At 33.2% G+C, this 22,564-nt stretch overlaps 1 protein-coding gene across 1 annotated transcript; it reads right to left on the bottom strand.

The window, feature by feature from the left end:
* Nucleotides 1–9,255: 9,255 nt before the first annotated feature.
* On the bottom strand, nt 9,256–21,236 carry LOC111058483 (the record flags this gene model as incomplete). The annotated part of the gene is given in 5 exon segments (XM_022346020.2): nt 9,256–9,320; nt 11,866–12,055; nt 14,416–14,451; nt 17,019–17,086; nt 21,167–21,236. Coding segments are annotated over 4 exon segments (294 nt in total), but the record flags the coding sequence as incomplete, so codon positions are not given.
* Between the last annotated feature and the right edge of the window lie 1,328 nt (nt 21,237–22,564).

The following is a 22,564-nucleotide window of genomic DNA, read 5'->3' as shown; positions in this document are numbered from 1 at the left end:
CGTGGATTTTGTACAGTTACAGGTCTAGAACCATGGGATATCTGGTTTAACAAACCTATCAACAGCCGAAACAAAAAAATCGTTAAATATATTGCTCACAGTACTAGGATTCGTGAGTGATACCATCGCTTATTGGCACTTAGATTTGAGTGTTCTTCCTATTCTACCCACCTCAGCATTTATAATTTTCCAAGTTACTTTATTCTGTTGCCAGATCGTCTTTTAACAATGTGAATTAATAATAAATTTACAAAATATTTCATCTTCATCATTAAAATTCAGTATGAAATCATTTGAAAATATAATTTCGTGCTTAATAAAATAAAATTGAATATTTAAACAAGAATTGACAGTTAATATTATATCAATAAACCTGTATTAGCTACCGTCTATAGAAGGCATTGACAAGACAGAGGATCGGCAACGTTGTTTTGCTATCTTTATCCACTGCCATTATAACGTGGACCTCACTATAGAATGGTTGTGCATATCATAGAAAATATATGAGCAGTGATGATAAACGAAAGATGATGGGTGAGCTCATTAAGCTTACTACATCCTAACAAGAATTTCTTTCCTACTGTAATCACAACTTACAAAATTTCATTCAGTTGGCAGTGTCAAAAGGGAAATCTTTATACAGTTTTGGATATCTCATATTGTAGTTTTGTAAGTTTTAATTGTCTGTATTGTGAATATTTCATACTTATTGTTGAAAAATGTAATAGTGTGATATTGAGTGGATTTTATTGTAGTTGTTTTTTCTGTGTATCTTATATTCTTTTGCAGGTTATTGAACTGAATGAACTTTGATTTTTACCTTGTGTTGAACCTTGAGTTTTAGTGTGAGAATTGACCGTTTTTATTGAATTTGCTAACTTGTTGCTTAGTTGTCGAAATTAAAGCAATTTTCGAGCATTTTTCAAATACAATTTCAATTTCATGTCGAAAAAGCTTCTGTATTTGGGAATTGTACAAACGTTGATTTTTTTGCAGCTTTGGCTTTTCCACTGGAAGTTATGCTCAACGCTAGTGGAAGGGGAATAATTTTCAGTGAAAAGGCCACAGTCCGAATTGAGACGTAACCGGAAAAACATCGTGTAACGGTGTGCGAGCCTCGGTCCTCTGAATGGGTCAATTTCCCATTCAGAGGGACAAATTGACAAATTTCAGTTATCAGTAATTTTTATCTATATAATAGGAAATCAAATTTTATAGAGAGTAGTAGGAGAAGAATCAGGAAATTATTTGTGCCTGTGAGTTCAAATATAGTGAGTTTCTTAAATCGTATGTGAGTGTTTCTGAAGAGTCCAAGTTTGAATATTGTTAAAATGGTTAGTGCCAAACTCTTGTTGTTTTCTTATATAGCTCAAAATTCAGTTCATAGAATGACCGAGGCCCAAACCTACAGTAGTTGCAGCAAGTTAGCAAGTTCCCAAGTATTGAAATTAAAAATTGAATATGCCTTCTTGACCTGAATTGATTGCTGAATAACTTTGTTTTGTTTGAAAATTTGAAATGTGACATGATTTTATTTATTAGTTTTGATTAGTTTAATAAGCCTGAAGTTAAATTTTATTAATATTTCCATTGTAGTTCCTGGCTCGTAGTTGCTAGTTGCTAAACTAGGTGACAATTGAATAATGATAATAATCTGTGCATTTGAATGAACGAACCCACTATAAGCTCCCAAACCAATCAAGGATTCAAAAGAGATTTCATAGCAGTATAATTTTAGCAAATATATTGAAGAGAAGAAACATCCCCTCGATATACCTCGCGCAGCAGTAGTATAATGTCTATCGAACCACATGTATTTTTATATATTTCATATTTTGGAAAATTAACTAAGTCATCGTATAGAGAGATTCTCGGCTACATAATTTTATGTACGGTGTGAGTTGAAGAGGCTTATAAAACCCTCCACCGGTTACAAGAAATTTCATATTAATATTTCATATTCAATATTTAATAATTTCATCACTTATATGCCTTGTAATGAAGTAATAACAAATTTCATTAAAAGCTTATTATTCCTTGGTATTTTGCTGTTGTTTCTACTGCTTTTTCTCCTGTTTCAGTTGAACTGGTTTGTCGCCGCTTCAACGGAACTTGCTATTATACCACACAACCTAGAACATCACCATCTAGTGATGTCATCTCTTAATCCAATTTCCATCACCATCATCATAGACCAGGCTCCTCACCATCATCTAAACCAGCTCCACATAGATTACTTCTGCTCAGACTTGGATCACCATGCTATAATAAGTCAATTGAAACATATCCGATATGTCAATAATCCTCATTTTATAGTAAACCCTTGAGATTGAAGTGCTAGATGAATACTTGAAAAGGTGACGGTCAACCCGAATTTATGTTTCTTGAATTATCTTTGTCCGGTTGTGAATCACCCAGAATTGTGCATGGGTTTTTGCCAGATCAATGCGAATGAAGTTTACTATAAAAATATTTTAAGGGACGGTTTCCGAGCTCGGGAAGTTCTAGACTTTAAACAGCTGGAGTCAGAAAACTGGCTTTCTGAAACGGGGCCTCGTCGTAGTCCACGTTTAAATTAAACTTCGAAAAACTAGAAAGTTGAACACACAAATAAAATAACGAGTAAATTGTGTAAAGTTTCAGCTATTTTAATTATTTAGGAATGCTTCATTTTGTCAAGAAAAAACGTTACCAATATTTTAGAAATGAGAAAATAAATATCTTAAAAACCATGACTACGCTCCATTTCGGAAAGCCAATTTTCTGACTCCAGCTGTTTAAAGTCTAGAACTAAGCTAAATCTCGAGCTCGGAAGCCGGCCCTATAATTATGTCTCCTAGTTGCTTTACTTTCAAGTTACTTAAACATAAATTTGAATTGAACTTCTAATATTTTTTTTTATACAGTGATGAAAAATCGTTAGCGATCCATACCGATATTTTCATCAGTCAATAAATGAAATTAATATTCATGTAATAGGAAAAAAGACTTACCACTTTTGTATTAACTTATTGTTAACAAGATAGCTGACAAACAAGGCTCTCTGGGCCGCTTTTGGTAAAGTGAGGAAGTTGTTTTTTAAATTGATAATTACATTCTACTGGAAGCGGCTGGAGAGGTATCTACACGAAGAAACTATTATTCTACACATATCATATAGTTAAGTTAGTTGAGTTGAAAATGTATTTATACAGATTAAGTCATAATGTATGGGAACCCTTGAATAAGTTGGAGACTGTTGTAGTTATAATACTGTAACTTTCAGGATAAGTTATTGGACAAATACTCTACCTTTTGACGAACAACTGAATTTCAACCCCTCATATGGAAGGGGGTGACTTAGGGGTTGTAACTCTAATATTGTTAACACCCATTGTGTGCTACATCATTTTAATGCTTTTTAAACTAGAAAGAAGATGGCATCAATAAAAATGTTCTATGATACTTCTACCAAAAATGGCAGCTGATTGAAGTTTTAGTTTGTAAAGAAATGATAGGTAAAGTAATGAAACTTAAATCAACACTTTTTTGAATGAATAACGAAACACATTGAAAAACATGGTTATTTTTTAGTAATCTGTCTGCTACTAACATTTCATTTTAAAAGATGCTTGAAATGACCTCCTTCTCTCGTTTGACAGTGTGCCAGTCTGTCATGAATGTAAATGAAATGAATATAGTAGTATGTAAAATAAAATGTAAATAGTAGCAGACTGATTACTAGATAAATAACCAGTTTTTTCAATGTGTTTCGTTATTCATTCAAAATATCACTCGTAAATGTGGATCTTCTAGAGCTAGATTAACACTAATTCCACTTCTGTATTGAATTGCAACTAGCATTTCGCTTCTGGATAATCAGTGTGATTTTGACTTATTGAAAATATTGTTCCCAATAAATATCCCAATTTAGTATGGCTGATAATTTATGTTTCTTCCGATGATAAAATTAGTTCCTTATATGTGTAATGTGAACGTTTTGTTTTTACTTGAATGTTTTATGTTGTTGTAAGATATAGAATGAGCCAAAAAGGATGATCGGTTTTTAAATTGCTATAACTTGAATAATTTCCAACATACATTTAGTTTTCTATATTCTGTGTTTGTTCAATTGTCAAATTTCAGAAAACGTCATAATTAACATACGTGATACTGTAAAGAAAGAGCGGCAAACAAAGGCCAAAAGATAATCACGCCACCTAATGGAACGTCGACGACTTTGAACAATTTTGTTAATTATGACGTTTTCTAAAATTAGACAATGAACAAGCACATAATATATAGAAATAAAATGTATGTTGGGAATTATTCAATTATAGTCACTTAAAAGCAGACCTTTCTTTTTGGGTCATTCTGTAATAACCTAAATCTCTTGAATTGTATAACCTACAAGTTGATAAAATCTAATATTGGGGTACTCTGTTTGTTGAAGTAGTGTAATGGCCGGTGATCTTTTTTAACAATTTGATTATTTTGCCTCTAAAATAAGTGTTTTTGTTTAGAATTATATCGTAAAATTGTAATTGAGTCTATTTTTACTATTTATGAATTAAACAGAATTATTATTATATAATTATTGAATTCATGTCATTTTTTCCGTTTTCTCACTTTAAGTACTCTATTGTTATTATTTAAATCCACTTTTGGCGTCTACTAGACCTGGTAGCGGCTACTGAAAATCAGTTTATTATCCCTGTGAGGAGGGATTCGGACGGGACGTTGCTAATTATATCCTGCCAAGAGGTGGAATCATATGTTTTTAATGGGTCACAATTTATCAACTTCGTTAATTCACTCATACATACAGCTGAATGGAATGAACGGAGTGGAATAATTATTAGAGTGATTTGAAAATAAAATATGAGGGCCAGTTTCTGAGCTTGGGATTTAGCTAAGTTCTAGAATTTAAACAACTGGAGTCAGAAAATTGGCTTTCCGAAACGGGGCGTCGTCGTAGTCCATGTTTAAATTAAATTTTGAAAAACTATAAAATTGAACACAAAATAAAATAAAGAGAAAATAGTGTAGAGTTTCAGCTATCTATTTTGAATTATTTAGAAATGTATCATTTCGTCAAGGCAATAAACGTCTCCAATAGTTATAGAAATGAGAAAATGAAGATTACCATAAAAACTACGAATACGCCCTTTTTCGGAAAGCCAATTTTCTGGCTCCAGCTGTTTAAAGTCTAGAACTTAGCTAAATCCCGAGCTCGGAAATGAGCCCTTAAATTTACTTGACGAAAATGTGGCAGCACATCCACCAGAGACGGCACTCTTATTTTAAGGGATGTGAGTTTTTTGTCTTATTTACACTTACATATTGCATAGATATAACTGTGATTAATTATTTTGAATTTGAAGTTGCAATCAGCATTGAGATTTTATTCAATAAGTAAAGAAGATGTCGATATGAAAAACTAAAATATAATTTTTAAACAATAAATAAAGAGCGCAAATGATTTATACGTTATTAAGAATTAAAAATTTTTATGATAGTCTGTTTTTCCAATTTTTGTGGAAGTTTTTTACTGAACGTGTTCCTCGAAAGAGCGGGTACAGTATGTGAAATGATAATGTGGACATGGAAAGGATATAATATAATTATCAATATTTTTGATGGATATGATATAATATTATTCCAAGGTGGGGTTCGATTATTAAGCAGAGCCAGTTCAAGTGCGGTCACTGGTTTAAAGGAGTACGGTAGCAGCCGTGAATCTTTCATCGTTTTGAGCGATAAGATATAATATCTTATATAATAACTGCATTCTATATTGTAGGCCCATACAGGTAGGGCCTGTATAATTATGTGCATAATATTTTTTTTAAATAGAAATCTAAAAAAGCATAGTTAATTATTTGATACTTGACACAAGAAAGTACCGGAGCTATGCTCCGGGAGGGTATGGAATGCCTCCCATGTGGAAGGGAGTATACTGTAGTCTTCCCCCGGGAAACTTTTTTCTTTATCTAATAAAATTAGCCAATTTGTATCAATTTTGATTACTATTCAAACGAAATTTTTCCTGTGTCAGGTTTGAATAAAAATCATCAGCATTAGGTCAATAGTATTTTATATCATGATCACGATTTATTTCCATGTTTCAGTTTTAGTTGATGACAGCAAATATAACATATACTGTACAGGATTAGAGTAGGATTTGAATTCTCTTAAATGTATTAATTGGGAAAAAAATAAACTGCTGAATATATGCCTAGGTAGGTAAGGTACTAATAGTGTTCCACTCTGTTGTGCACTGGTTTGAATCTAGCCCTGCTTGGCAGTAATATTAATGAAAAAAAATCCTCATAATATTACTGAAAACGGAATGAAATAAAAATTCTCATTGCAAGTAAGTTACCTATATAGCTTTCAAAATGTTTCATCAATTTACTAGGACATGAATCGACTATTTTTCTTTGCCATTTTCAATTAATTAAGTTACTGTAATTGAAAAATTAATCAATATTATAATGAAACATTTCAATATATTACTTAAGAATTTTCATTCATTCTATCAATTTTGATGGCCATATAAGGAGAAGTGAATATATACGGTAACTTTGTTTCCATATTGCAATTATTATTTTTAAAATGTAATTTTATTTATTTACTTGCTTAGATCTTTCTAATTTTCAATTCAACAATATGCTGGATAAATAAGGAAGGATATTATTTATCTAGGAATTAGCTACCATCATTGAATTTTATTTGATGATAAGCTGCTTAGACTTGCTTAGATCTTTCTAATTTTCAATTCAACAATATGCTGGATAAATAAGGAAGGATATTATTTATCTAGGAATTAGCCACCATCATTCAATTTTATTTGATGAAGTAGGCTAATTTTGTAGCTTGATGAAAAATAATAATCGAACCTGGCATTTGAAAAACTAAATCTCAATAATAATTATGAAAAGATCAATTTTGTCAGTCAAATCATATTTTTTGTTCATTTCAGCATGGTCGTAACAGCATATTTTATCATTTTATCAAAATTTTAGTCTCGTAATTCATCCATCAAACAAATTTATTCCTAGTAAATTAATATAATTCGCAATGTATGAAACTTGTGATTGAAATTAAAAATTCGCGGTTAAGTAGGAATAGGAAGTGATAAAAAGGTAACAGCTAACAAGAACCGCTATCCATCCGCTACAGTAGCGGTTACCAGGTTTAGTTGGTAGCTCTGTCTTATCACTGTTTCCGCTACCAAAGTCTGCTAGTGAAATTCGCGTTTCTTAGGCGACTCGCGGACACGTCACCAAAAAATTATAAATTACAAGTTTAGAATTCACATTTTACATTATTTGTTCTCAATAAAACTTTATTTCGAAACTGTTATTTTAATTTTATATATGCTCTATATGATCTGTTAATTCTGTTAACTCTGTTTACAGAGTTTGTTTTTTCGGTGATACCATGGAACAAGCAACACAATTATTTAGTGATAAATTCTCAGTCAAAAAGTTGTCCGTATATCGATTACTCTGATATTTACTATAAAGTTTCATAGATCTCGAATTGAAGATTCGATTCCAATCGAGAAAAAATGTAATATTACACAGTGTACATGTTGGTTACATAAAATGCTAGGAAAATAGCATCAGTTGGAATTTTTATATCTTTAATTTTTTGAACTAAATGATATGTGTTTTTTATGCTATGGTTTTCTTCCATTATTGTCTTTTGAGACAAAACAAAATGATAAACTCGATCCAATAAGACACCAATAACCCAATTTTTGATAGAATCATGCGAATTTAAACCCAAAATTTACAGTCCTAGTTCATAAAAACATATGAATACACTAACATATGATTAAAATGAGAATCTTCCACTAGTATTTATTTATTTACTTCATATCACTTGAAAATGGCATAAATGTCCGAAACATGTTGTGATAAAATATTTCAAAAAAGGGTTCTGAGATTTTTTATTTTCTTTATATTTCTATTACAAGTATCCCTATACAGAAAAGAGATACTATTCAAAGATTTGAGCCAGCTGGTGAAAGGGCAATAACGCTGGAGAAACACGAGGTCTGCTACAGTTTGCAATTGGATGATCACATTTTCTCGAATTTCGCCATTTTAGCCGCCATCTTGAATTGCATTTGATCGAAATTGTTCGTGTCGGATCCTTATATTGTGAGGACCTCACGTTCCAAATTTCAAGTCATTCCGTTAATTTGGAGATGAGATATCGTTTACACAGACAAACATACACTCATACACACACACACATACATACAGACCAATACCCAAAAACAACTTTTTTGGACTCAGGGGACCTTGAAACGTATAGAAATTTAGAAATTTGGGTACCTTAATTTTTTTCGGAAAGCAATACTTTCCTTACCTATGGTAATAGGGCAAGGAAAGTAAAAATGGGATGGTTACTGATTTTGTCATCTTTAATCATTAAGGCCCGGTCCCACATAAGCTGGTTGAATTTTAACCGTGATTAAATTCCACGAGATCCAATCAGAGAAGGCCATTTAGATAAGACGGCTTTTCAGATTGGTTCTCGTGAAATTCATCACGATTAAAATTTAACCGGCTTCTGTGCAACCAGCACTAAGAATGAGATACTCTATAATGCTGGAATCAATAATGGGGGGACATATGATTGGCATTTTCTCTTCAAAGGCCGTCCACGATTTTTGTTATTTTCAGCTTATAAACTTTTATTGGTATCAGGAGATGTTTTGATTTGATTTATTATGGAAGATGTAAAGGCTATAGTGAGGTCCACGTTATAATGGCAGTGTACGATTGGCATTAGTGTTGCTATCCTTGCCTATCATTCAACAAAGCAATTAACGCTATCTTTTTCTCGCTTTGCTTTGTTGCCAGATCGTCTTTTAACAATGTAGAATTAATAATCAATTAACAAAATATTTCATCTTAATTATGAAATTATAAAAGAAAATAATTTCTTGCTTAATGAAATATGATTGATTATTTGAAACGAGAATGAACAGTTAATATGATATCAATAAACCTGTATCAGCTACCGTGTATAGAAGGCATTGACAAGACAGAGGATCGGCAACGTTTTTCTCTTATCTTTCTCCACTGCCATTATAACGTAGACCTCACCATAGGCCGACAGCTTGTTGAATTGAATTGAATTGAATTACTGCCTTTATTTTCGTAGAAAGCGAAGTTAGGGCGCGGTAGGCCCTCTCTTACACTTAACTCTCCATTACAAGATATTTGTTGATATAAATCTACTTACAAATTGGATTGAGTAATCTTTACCCCTCACAGTTTGATAATAAAGGTTTGCCACTTCACATTTGTCCATACTACCTGAAAAAAATCATTCGATTACTGCGCTGAAGATAGAAAAAGTTACCAGAATAATTTATTTGAATAATTTTGTGAAAAACTGAATAAGTCTCTCATGTAATCTATCTTTCTTCGTCAGGAACATAAATATGAATTACTGTTGCAGATGGCCTATAAATGTGGAAACGTAATTCAAATCACAGGCATTTCATACATGTTGGGCAAAATGACTATTCCAGTGGTATAAAACATTTTCCAAGATAACAGTATTTCTTTAAAATAAATCAATCATCTGTCAGACAAATCTGCTGACAAACAGAAAATTTAATAATCTCGATAAATCAGAAATTACTGAAACTTCAATAATAACATTATGAAATTACAGAAAAATATAATTTCTTGCTCAATAGAATGATATCGGGGCACCAAGCATAGCTCGTTATTTATTTATTGACTTTTGATAAACCGAACACAATTCTTCAAAATGATTGGGGAAGGACTAACAGGCACAGCCCAAAACTGTTTCTTCCCCGAATTTTGATTTATACACTATAAATAGTCCAGAAAGTAGGTTATGTTCCATATACTTGAATTCTGGTTCAATTTTCTGTTCGAACATTTGAAAACAAAAAAAAATATAAGTTACATAGTTTAATTACAAACCAAATTGAATAACAAAATAACATTCACTAATCACTTAAAATTGTCAAATTTATGATCAACTTTAAAAATTATGATATACCTACTCCAGTTTAGGAGGATTATCATGTCATGTCAACAAATCAGATTATGTTGATCAAGTCGATTAAATTGTCTAGCTAGATAAAATTTCTCGCTGATTGATTATGATTACACAGCTGGAAATAATTCTGTCTCTCCCACACGCATCTTCTGTTATCGAGAGACGACAAAATTATCATCTGTTCTCCACGGAAGAATTATCCTTTTTATGTCCTTCAGCGAGTTTTCCCAGGGATGAGACCTAGTGCAATCGAATTTTTATATGATAAACCTAGGTCTACTATGTTCCAAATTTCGTGAAAATCGTTAGAGCCGTTTTCGAGATCCGTTGAACATAAATAACCAGATAAAAAATAACCAGATATAAAAATAACCAGATTTGAATATACAGAAATTGCTCGCTTAATTTATAGGATGATTGATTATTTGAAACGAGAATGAACAGTTAATATGCCAATTAGTCTATGTCAATGAAATTTGAAATTAGTCAACAATCTCTTGTAAACAAGGTAGGTACTCAAGTCCAGAAATCTACACCTTGGAATCTTCATGGCATGAAAAAGTTAGCCTACTAATCAAGAAAAAAGTTTTGTCCTTGATAATTTGTGTATGAATATTGCAAATGAGATGTGTGAATATAGAAATTGGCCATTTTTTGTGTATTGGTATATGGGCTTATATAAGTAGTGAACACTCAACAATAAATTTTCCATTTTCCGACAGATTCTGACTTATATGCATGATTTTGAACCGCCTTGCCGAGCCGAGAAGAATGAAGTGTAGTACAATGAAATCTGAGCATTGTGTCAAAAGTTATAAGCGTTTGAAATTTTGATCCTTGAGGTGTCCTCAAGCGCGCCTCTCCACTAGGAAAGACTGAAATGGAGTGCATCTAAAGGGTGATTCTCATAGTACATAATCTCATGAACTCATGTCATTGTGCAAAATATCAATGTGAGGGCAATGTAGTTGGTGATGATGCTTGAAGCTGAAAATTAGGTGTTTTTTACAATACAAGGAGCATTGTTGTCAGGTGTACCTGAAAATCTATATGAGATAAAGCGCTCTACCTGATCTCAGATTGTAGAGCACAAAAATACGCCCAGAGGGATTTTGAATTATACATCTAAATTGTAACAATCGGACGATATTGTTGATCAAAAACTAAAATTCATCAAAATTGATTTTTTTCTTCAAATTTCACTCATTTTCGAAAAATCATAACTTAGTATTCATTGGAGATAAAGAGTTCCGAATAATCTCATTTTATTCAGAATTTTATAATCTGAAAAAAGGCGAGAACAAGTTTTTCTGTCCGATCATGAGATTTGGCAGAAATAGCTGAAAACTGGAAAATGAGCCGAAAATACGAGTTTTTTGGGCCACTCTGTATCTAGCACAAGGAAATTTTGCATGAAGAAATTGGTTCTGAACTTCTCTTATGTACCCAAATAATATATTGAAAAATCAGAACTACAATATAAATTGCAAGCGCACCCCCCTTATCTATGTCTATTTTGACTGGACTTATAGCGCTATCACTTTCTCGCTTTGCTATGTTGCCAGATCGTCTTTTAACAATATAGAATTGATACAAAATATTTCATCTTAATTATAAAAATTCATTATGAGATGATTGAAAAATATAATTTCTTGCTTAATCAAATATATTACATCAATGAACCTGTATCAGCAACCGTTTATAGAAGGCATTGACAAGGCAGAGGTTCGGCAACGTTGTTCGTCTATCTTTCTCCACTAACTAATGTTAGACCTCAATATAGTAAAGATATGAATAAAAATAGCCTGATAGGCGTATACTAACCCTCTCCAACTTTAACCAATAGACAAGCTTCTGCTAAAGCTCGCGCTTTATAGAAAAAATTTTGTGCCATATCTTGATCTTTATAATCGGGGAAAAGTTCGTGAACAAATGAGCTTGTTGTTTCCAAAAGCAACCAAACGTTATTCAATTGGTAGCGATCTTGTAGAGCTTGGCCAGTCCCTGGATCAACCTGCAAAATGATAGTCGTGAATGCGACAGCTTTATAATAATCCAAAAATCAATTCATTAACATGGAGGTCGCGTTATGAAAAATCTGATGTGGTACACTCACACAACTTTCCTTGCTCATTTATCTATAAGGCTCATTATAACGAGGATAATTTAGGGGAATAACATTATGCTGATTGGCGGCAAAATAATTAAAACTACGATTATACTATTTTTATTGTGTTCAGAGTACATTTCCCTTTTCCTATTTGTTTGAATTGTGAAATTTGAGGATTTTTTAAAAGTTGTCAAAACAGCTGTTCTACGAATAAAATATCGACATGTGCTCTTTTGAATAAACTAACCTACCTCACGCACGAGAAGGAGGTTACAAAGTAAATTTCTCAAGGATGGGGTGGACCCCCTGTTAATTTCTCAGGGAGGAGACTTATGCCAGTTAATAGAGCTGATATATAACAAACGTTATTGGTACAGGGTATGAGTTTGGAAAAAATCGGTCAAGTCATTTTTGAGAAAATCGTGATAGAAATTTAAGAAAATTCATTCTTCTCAGGAATATTACGGAGCTCCTGCAATTTTCCCAGAAATGAGACTCATGTCAGTTGATAGGGGCTCATAAATAGTGCTATCTAGGGTATAAATTTGAAGAGAATCGTTAGAGCCGTTTTCGAGAAAACCGCGAAAAACATGGGTTTGAGCCATTATCTGCCATTTTTAATTGAATTTTATTGAATTTCGTATTGTCGGATCCTCATGGTATAAAGACCTTAAGTTTAGAATTTCAAGTCAATCGGTTAATTAGGAATGGAGTTATCGTGTTCACAGACACACACACACACACACACCCACACACACAAACCAACACCCAAAAATCATGTTTTTGGACTCAGGGGACCTTGAAACGTATAGAAAACATAAAATTAGGGTACCTTAAATGTTTTTGGAAAGCAATACTTTCCTTACTCATGGTAATAGGGCAAGGAAAGTAAAAAGAGACGGGTCCTTGCTACCTGTCCACTAGGGTATTGTTCAATAAAGGCTTGCTCAAGGGTTCATCCTCCAAGTACGTTTGACAGTTTGAAAAATAATTATTTCAAAGTTTTCTCGCTTTCACCACCCACTTATCTTTCGAAACAAAAAAGGTTTCTAGCATGTCGAAAGTTTCATGTTTTGTGCTCGAAATGTCTCGACATTGACGAACATAATCATTAATTAAAAAATAACTATAAGTCGTTTAAAAATGATCCAGACACCAATAGAAAGGAGACATTCTCCCCGTCAATTTGATATGGAATTATTGCGCATTACGACGCCCCATGATTCTGAGAGAAGTGATATTCAAAAGAAAAGCAAATCTTCGCAATGTTTCCAATTTTATCATTAAAGTTGGATTTCCTTTTAATCCTTCAACCCTGAAACTTTTTAAGCACTACTAGGATATCGGGGATGATATTCTAATCCAATTCTGACGTTGAATTGGAAGTTTGAGAAAGTTGCAATTCTACACGATTTGGCAACCCTGTAATTTCTTCGGATGGAGGGCCAAGTCTCAATTTATTTTACAATAGTTATTTGTGCAACTAGTGCGCAAAGTAACAGTTTGCTGCACCGAAAGAAACGTTTACGCCCGAGCCGTAGGCAAGGAACTTTGTGCACATATTTCACATTAAATTTTTCCTACAGTTACCATTGAATATGAGAAGTGGGTAATTATGGGTAAAATTGCCTGAAATCCATCAAATGTTTTTCTGTGTAATTTTATTATTGATAAAAACCTTAATCCTAAAATCCTAAAGTCCTCGTTGTCATTGGTTATAATATCTAATTAATAATTTGCTCGTTGTGCTTGGTTGCACATCTGCTCACTATAGCAGCCCAGTCACTGTTACCAACTTCATTTGGATTTTGCTGCACTGTTGCTCCATATAACCTACTAACTATTTTGCGTTGTCATGTTGAAAATCTGGAGTGCAGAAAAAAATTTTCCCGCACTAGAGCGGAAAAGTGATTCTTTGCGTTCTGTAATCAGTGCAGCAATGGCCACTTTCCAAGGTAACTGTAGGAAAAGACTATAGCTAAATTCCGAGCTCGGAAACCGACCCTGGATAAATGTTTCTAGATTGACCAAATTTGTACTTATCTTCGATAGTAATGTGTGTGTTTATCCAATCATTATAGGCTTTTGCTGGTTCACAGCTGGAAGTGAACAATACTAGTCATCCAATAGATAGTTTGTTCAGTAAAATAATAAGGCTTGTCTCACACGTATACAGTTACGGTCGGTTATATTTTATTTGATTTTGACAAGTGTGACATTCTAATTCCCTTTGAATTCGATTCAAATGAATGAAAAATACTTACCATTCCTGTCTCTTTCAGCATGCATGCCAGGGTACACTGAAAATTAAAAAAACAAATCAGAAAAGCTACCTATAGTAGGTACACGTTATAATGGCAGTGTTTGATTGGCAATGGTATTGCTATCCCTGCTGTCTATCATTCAACAAAGTGAATAGCGCTATCTCTTTCCCGCTTTGCTCTGTTGCCAGATCGTTTTTTTAACAATGTGGAATTGATATTGAATTAACAAAATATTTCATCATGAAATTATTGAGAAATATAATTTTTTGCTCAATACAACATAATTGATTATTTCAAACGAGAATGAACAGTTAACACACGAGGGATATTATTGACATTAATCGAAATTGATGGACATTATCAACAGATCTGATTTGTTGACATGACCAACGATATGATTTTATTCAAGATTTTTTTTTTATTTGCATTAACCAATATTGTAGCAAACATAGTATCATTCTGAATTAGAATACCTATATCGAAATTTCATAGTTAATAATTTATTTTTCGCCCCACTTGGATGTAATGAGCTGGTTTTCGTGCGTCATATGGAGGCCGAAAGTGATGGTTTTCTTACCAGGCCCGTAAAATTTTTACGGCCCTAGGGCTGTAAAATAACCCTGAAGTCAGCTGATTCTGATTTGATGTGAACGTGTTTACAAAATTTTTTATGAAACGGAATCAGTTCATGCTTCTAGAATTGAATAAAGTATTTTGCAATAAGATAATATCATTTTATTTGGATGAATGAAATACAAATGAGCTATGATAAACTATTCAAATTCAATTTTCAGAGAAGAATAGAACTTCTAACCTAAACTTCTGTTGACATTCAGATTGGCGAAATTTCAAGTGTGCTAAAACAGCTGATCAAAAACTTTCCATTATTTGTGTTTATTATTCAATAATTGAAACATTTATAATAATATAATCTTATTGTCATTTGAAAGAATAAAAAAGTATAAACTCAAACTCCCACATAATTGAACATAATCTTATAGGTTATTTAGACAAATCAGAATAGAAAATAAAAATAATTGGACAATTTTCAGATATTCAGATTTGCTAGAGCTATGACCTTCCACTTCTGCTTTCGGAAGTGCTTAGTAAAATATTATTCTCATATATATTGTTTATTTTTTTTGTGGCGAAAAATAGCGTTCGCACCACGGGCAAAAATGTTTTTCCGGCTCTCAATCTTTTCTAGTCCTTGGCCTATGGCTTCGGACTTGAAACCCGATTTCGAGCCGGAAAAGTATCATTTTCGGCCCTAGGTGCGAAATATACTATTACAGGTCTAAGTGATTAGTGAGTGTTTTGTGTTATTCAATTTGGTTTGTAGAGAATCTAAATTTGAAATTTTCTGTTTTCAAATGTTTGGACTGAAAATTGTACTTAGATTCGAAAGTGTATGGACATAACCTACTTTTTGGACTACCGTATCTATAGGATATACATCAAATTTCGGGAAGAAACAGTTTTGGGCTGTGCCTGTTGGTCCTTCCCCAATCAATTGAAAGAATTGTGCTCTGTTTATTGATCCTTCTTATACTATTAAAGAAGCAATTTCTGTTTAATATATATATATAAATTAAAACAGGAGACACAAGACATGGATAGATTGAAAACACTCGAAAACTTACATTAGAAATGGAAATTTTCGAGAACTGAGTTCCCTTCCTCAACCGAGCAGACAGCAGACAGATTTTCTGTTGTCTGCTCTCGATAATTTCCATTTCTAATGTAAGTTTTTAAGTGTTTTCAATCTATTTATGTCTTGTGTCTCCTGTTTTGATTCATATTACAAACTTTAAAGTGTTTTCTGTTATGTATTTTATGTATGTGACTGGATCTCGAAAACGGCTCTAACGATTCTCACGAAATTTGAAACAAAGTAGGTCTATGATATGAAGATTCGATTGCACTACGGCTCAACCCTCGGATAACTCGCTGAAGGACATTAGAAGGATAAACACGTCCTTGGAAAAATAGCTGGAGTATTTGTCGTCTGTCGATACCGTAATGGAAGAGCGTGAACGAGTGCATGTGTGGGATCATCCAGCTGAGAAGAAAAATTCAGCAAGAGAAACTTATTTTCGTTTATCTCTCTTTTTTTAGAGATCATGTATACTTCAGAAAGTCCAACATAGTAACCAGATGCTGTTAGTGTAGAATAGTACATAAGTACATTAACAAATATTGTAGCGAACATAGTAGACTATATTATTCTAAATCGAATTCATAGTATATGTGTTTGTTTCTTGAAGTGTGAATAAATTGTTATTTTGATGAGTGATAATATCTTATCCTAGATTTTGTTTTGGACTGTAGTATACATTTAAAAAGGTACAGTTTTGGGTATAAGCCTGATGTGCCTCCTCATATAACTGTAAAAATAATTGAATGACAGAGGAAATGAAAAAATAAATATAAACTATAAATGAAATCTATGGTTACAAATTTTCTATGCTTTTACTCTTCAGAGCAAAGCTCGGTCCCCCGATATTGAATATAAACTATGCTTTTGTACTCCAAAGCGAAGCTCGGTGCCCTGATATTCTTGATGAAGCCTGATGATAAGGTGTTCAAAATTGAAAACTCACCATTTGTGCATTTGACAACGGTTTTTGACCTGATGGATTACAATAGCTGAACAGAGAGCTCCTTTCATCTGGAAAAAAAGCTATTTGTACCTATATATAGAGTGAAAAGTACGGTTTTTTCTCCCTGAGGGAAAAGTTTGAAGCCCGAGGCAAACCCGAGGGCAACAATTTTCCTGAGGGAGAAAAAGTATTTCTCACTCGTGATATACACAACATTTCTCCTCCACCTACATTCTTATAAAAACTGCATATAAAATAATTTTTAAAAACATACTAGACCAAACAATGTGTTACAACAAAATCCAAAAAGTAAACAGAAACAGCTGGCTTGTAATCACAGTTCCCCGCTGACTGCGCTATGCGCTATTGTCGGCAAAAGTAGTAACAACAATGGCAGCCACAACTGCTATGATGAAGTTCCCGTTTCAAATTTGATAAGTTAATGAGGAATATTAGTTGGCTGGTATTTTGAATAAATGGAAAGAAAATTCTATTAATTTTTTTAGTATAGTGATATGAAGTTTGTAATAATTTTAGCATACAAACATAAATCTCATATATTGATCAAATGTCTGCTTGAGGTATTGAATTTAGTTTTTTTTTTTTCATTAGTTTTTTCATTTTTCAGTGGACTCGCTTATTTTTATTTTGAGTACCTATTCCTCTGTTTTCTTCCTTCCCCCCATTTCTCCCTTCCTTTTTTCCTCATTACTTCTCTTCTCTTCTTTGCCTGCCTATTACATGGGAAACCATAGTTGGCTAGGTATCTCCTCTCTTTTTTTTCTCTTCTCCAACACACCAAACACTAAGCCCATGGTTTTTTATATTTGTAACATTTTATTGTGTTTTATTTGTTTCGTAAATCTTTGTAATTTTGTTTTGTCTTGTTTTGTGTGTTTTTTAGTTGGTTTGATAACTACTCTATATGCTACCTCATCTGAGCTTAGACCTTCTAGCCTATTTCAGATGTACGTTTTTAAAATAGAGATTCTTCCCATGCTATTTAAATGGAGTTACTTTTCCTCCCTAGGGAGTTTTTCCTGTTTTTAGTAGCAAGAACGAAAAAGTGACATTTTAGTATTATGTTCCAGAAAGTAGAATAAGTACTTAAGACAGAAGGTGGAGGAAATAGATATTTATGTATTAAGAGCATAATGCGCGATTTTATCGCTCATGCAAAACAGTTATCACGCAACGCGAAGTGGAGCGTGATAATTTTGCAAGAGCGATGAAGAAGCATTATACACAAATTACATAGGCTACAAAATTTGTTCTACAACTGCACAAACCTATTGAATAACTCATATCTGGCGACGTTAATAATATTTCGTCTACACTGATATCCATCATGGCTGCAGAATCAGAACAATCACCGAATTTTTAGGTTAAGATCTGACCGAGAGTGGTTTGTCTTTTGGCAAGCGGCTTATCATCAGCTGATTAGTGAGCGTAAAGAAACTCTTCTGCGCATGTGCAAATGATTAGCGAGCGTAAAGAGAATCTACTGCTCATGCACAGATGGTTAGCAAGCGAAAAGTAGATTCTCCTCAGAAATAAAATGGTTTTACGAGGAAAATTGAGTATGTAAATATTCTTCTTCTACAACTGTGCATAAAAAAAGAATTTACACACTCAAATCTCCTTGTAAAACAGCTTATTTCTGAGGAGAATCTTCTTTTTCGCTCACTAACCATCCGTGCATGCACAGTAAATTTTCTTTACGCTTGCAAATCATTTGTGCATGCGCAGAAGAGTTTCTTTACACTCGCCAATCAGCTGATGGTAAGCAGCTCGCCAAAAGGTCAGATCTTAACCTAAAGAGTCGGTAATTGTAACTCCGCCGATATAAGTAATTAAACAGGTTTGGGCAGTTGTAGAAAAAATTTGTATGTAACTCGCGTGTAATGCTTCTTCATCGCTCTTGCAAAATTATCACACTCCGCTTTGCGTCGCGTGATAACTGTTTGCGCAAGCCATAAAGTTGCGCTCTTAATACATATAATACATAGATAGCTATTCTTTATGCACAGTTGTAGAAAAAAATCTTTTGTAATCAAGGTGTCCATTATCCAGTTATAGGCCAACTATAAAGAAAAAATATCAAATCAAAGTACATAATATAATACTGTAGAGGAATTTCTTTAATTCTATGAGTGAACTGGCTATAGCCTACTAAGGTCCACGCTATAATGGCAGTTTTTGATTAACATTGGTGTTGCTATCCTTGTTTATCATCCTTGTATTATCATCACAAAGCGAGTTCCACGTTATAATGGCAGTATTTGTTTAACGTTGGTATTGCTATCCTCATCTATCATTCGACAAAGCAGCTAGCACTGTTCTTCCCTATAGGGGGTTCACGTTGTAATGGCAGTGAAGGAAGATAGGAGAACAACGTTCCGATCCTCTGTCTTGTCAATGCCTTCCATAGACGGTAGCTGATACAGGTTCATTGATATAATATTAACTGTTCATTCTCATTCAAAGTAATATATTCTATTAAGCAGGACATTATATTATTCAATTATTCCATGATGAATTTTCATAATTAAGTTGAAATATTTTGTTAATCAATGATAATAACTCTACACATTGTTAAAAAGAAGAACTGGCAACAGAGCAAAGCCAGAAAGAGATAGCGCTTCGACTTTGTGGAATGATGGACAAGGATAGCAATAACATTGCTAATCAAACACTGCCATTATAACGTGGACCTCACTATATAATAATTATGATGAACACCCACTCGCCTCTCTCTTTGACCAACAGTGCTGCCACAACCTGCATCTCAAAAAGCGCTCCACTCTGTATTTTGCTGTCCATGACGAACTGTGAGTTATAGTAGGGTAATAGTTTTTGAACTATCATGGTTCATTCTATTGTGGTTATATTATGGTATGTACCATAATAGACTGTACTGTCTAATATTTTGAACTAGCAGGTAACCCGTGCTCCGCAAGGGTTTATTTTGAAACTCGAAAACTGAACCCCGACTGGATCATCCGAAAATAAAATCAGCGGGTTCACTTCGGTCGCCTGCATTTTTCATTTGAGCATGCTTCATTCCATCAGAAAGTCAAAGTACTGAGAAAACGCAGAAAGCTGAGAAAAACGTTGGAAAGCGCTGATTTTGAGCGTATCTTTGATGAAATATTAAAGTCACCTCATCACAAAATTTTTAGACCCTAGCGCTAAACCTCTGTACCAAATTTGAACATTTTCTGTCAAAAGAACTGAGAAAACGCAAAAAACCGCTAATTTTGGGCGTTTCTTTGGCATTATTTCAAATTCCTTCTACCACAACATTATGACACCCCAGCTGAGCTTCTGTAGTGAATTTGAACATTTTCAGTTAATCTGTTCTCGATAAAGCTGAGAAAAAGAAAAAAAAAATGCAGATTTTGGGCGTATCTTTGGCGTTATTTCAAATTCCTTCTAACACAACATTATTACACCCTAGCTTAGCTTCTGTACCAGATTTTAACAATTTCTGTTCATTTGTTCTCGATGAATCTGAGAAAAAGCAAAAAGAAAAAACGCAGATTTTGGGCATATGTTTGGAAATTTTTCCAAATCCGTTCTTAGTGAGCCTCTAAAGGGCCAACTGAACATACCTACCAAATTTGAAAGTTTTTGGTCTGGTAGAATTTTTAGTTCTGCGAGTGAGTGAGTGAGTGCCATTCCGCTTTTATATACATAGGTAAGTTCTTCAACTTGGTACTAACATAATAAAGTGATAGAACTCAATTCTTGTTTAGAAACCTTCCTCAACTTAAGCCAACCTGACAAAATTGGACTGGTTATCAATTTAGTTGCCAATTTTAACCATCTGTTTCGGAAAGGTAGTCTCTCTAGATTGTATGTTCCATATATAATATTATGGTATGTATTCATTTCCCATGAATGAAATTTGAACATTAATTCTAAAACCTCAAGAAGGGAAATTGTTTTTTCGGTATGCAGTCCACATGTTCACATGTTTTGATGCGAACAAACACAACCATACTCTCTCTTATTATATGGAAGATGATTTGATAATAGTTATCAAAAATATAACTGTAGTAGTGTTGTTATAATAGTTCAAAAAACGAATAATAACTCCTATGCTTTACTATTTTATCATAAAAATGAATAGTAATGTACGTTACCTCCAATGAGATTGTTTTTCCTGGCACAATAATAAAAAAGGCTCTTCAGCAGTCCTTGATTTTCCTCTAAGGCCTGGAAAAAAGGAAAAAATATATTAGTCAGTCTATGAGCTTGGTAAAGAGAATAATTGGATAGTATATTAGTCAGTCAATATATCAATATATATACAGGGTGTCCCTGATAAGGTGTAAACCCCGGCTACCATAGATTCTACATGCAATTTGCAACAAAAAATGTTAAGTAAAATTTTCTCCTATCGACCTTCGTTTTCGAGATATATCGATTTTTCAATATTTCAAAGTAGCGTACTTCCAGTCATTAAATCGTCAATATCTCAATACCATGGTTAAGTGAATTTTGAGGACATCGTTGAAAAGAAGACAAAATTGCACATTGAATTGATGTATAAAACATGCCAAGTCGATTATAGAGAAGTATTTTTAGCGGTCAAAGTTGAAAAGAGTGATTTTTGAAGTTTTTTTGAAAACTTCAGACACATTTTTCTCGATCTTTTTTCAAGGTAAAAATAATTTTTATTAGCAAAAACTTCCTTTTTTAATCATCTTTCGAATGAGACCAAATACAGGTGTCTAGCTCAAATCCTCGAATCAGAATTTCAGTTTAAATTCGATTTTTTAATTAAAAACGAGACTTATCTTGTTTGAGTGTGAATAATTGTCTACAATTTGATAGCTTTGTGTCGAGTGATTGAGGGCGTAAAAATACTTTTTTATAGGAAATTTGGCTGAGAAATTCAATGGAACTGGTTAGAAGTTCTTATCTGCAATGTTATCGAGATACAAGTTGAATAAGTTCAAAGTCGAGTTAAAATCTAAACTTTTCAAACAGTTTTTTCTTGATTTTTTTTCACGGTAACAATATTTTTACAATAATGAACAAACTTTGCCATTTTCTAAACTATCGAATGAGTATAATTTTCCGAAAAATTTCAAAAACTAGCGTGTAAAAAATGAAAATTTTCAAGAAGGCACCCTAAACACAATATTTTCGGTTGTTTTAAATTCATACCATTGAGATTCAATTGAGTGAGAAGAAAAAATCAATCTGTTCATTAATCAGCTGCTCTGATAGAATAAAACGTTTTTCTACTGCTCACCAACAATAGAGACAATTCTCGCAGTCATTGTATGAAAAGTAACGTGCTTACAGTCGGTCGATAATGATGTCTTTCCAGTCAATAGTCCAGTTTCCAATTAGCATTCGATGACGTCAGAACGAGGCCCAACGAAGTCAGACGGGCAAGTGGGAGTATCTTGCAAGTAGTAGAAGGTGCAGAGAGAATAATGGAGGATATTTTGAATTCGTTGATAAAGTATATCAATTTTATTTAATCAATGGACAATGATTATTCATATGGACTATATCCACAATACTTC

The sequence above is a fragment of the Nilaparvata lugens genome, unplaced genomic scaffold (genome assembly GCF_014356525.2).
Source record: "Nilaparvata lugens isolate BPH unplaced genomic scaffold, ASM1435652v1 scaffold5458, whole genome shotgun sequence".
NCBI lineage: Eukaryota > Metazoa > Arthropoda > Insecta > Hemiptera > Delphacidae > Nilaparvata > Nilaparvata lugens.
The sequence above is the reverse complement of the archived record's forward strand: the minus strand, read 5'-3'. Positions and strand labels throughout refer to the sequence as shown.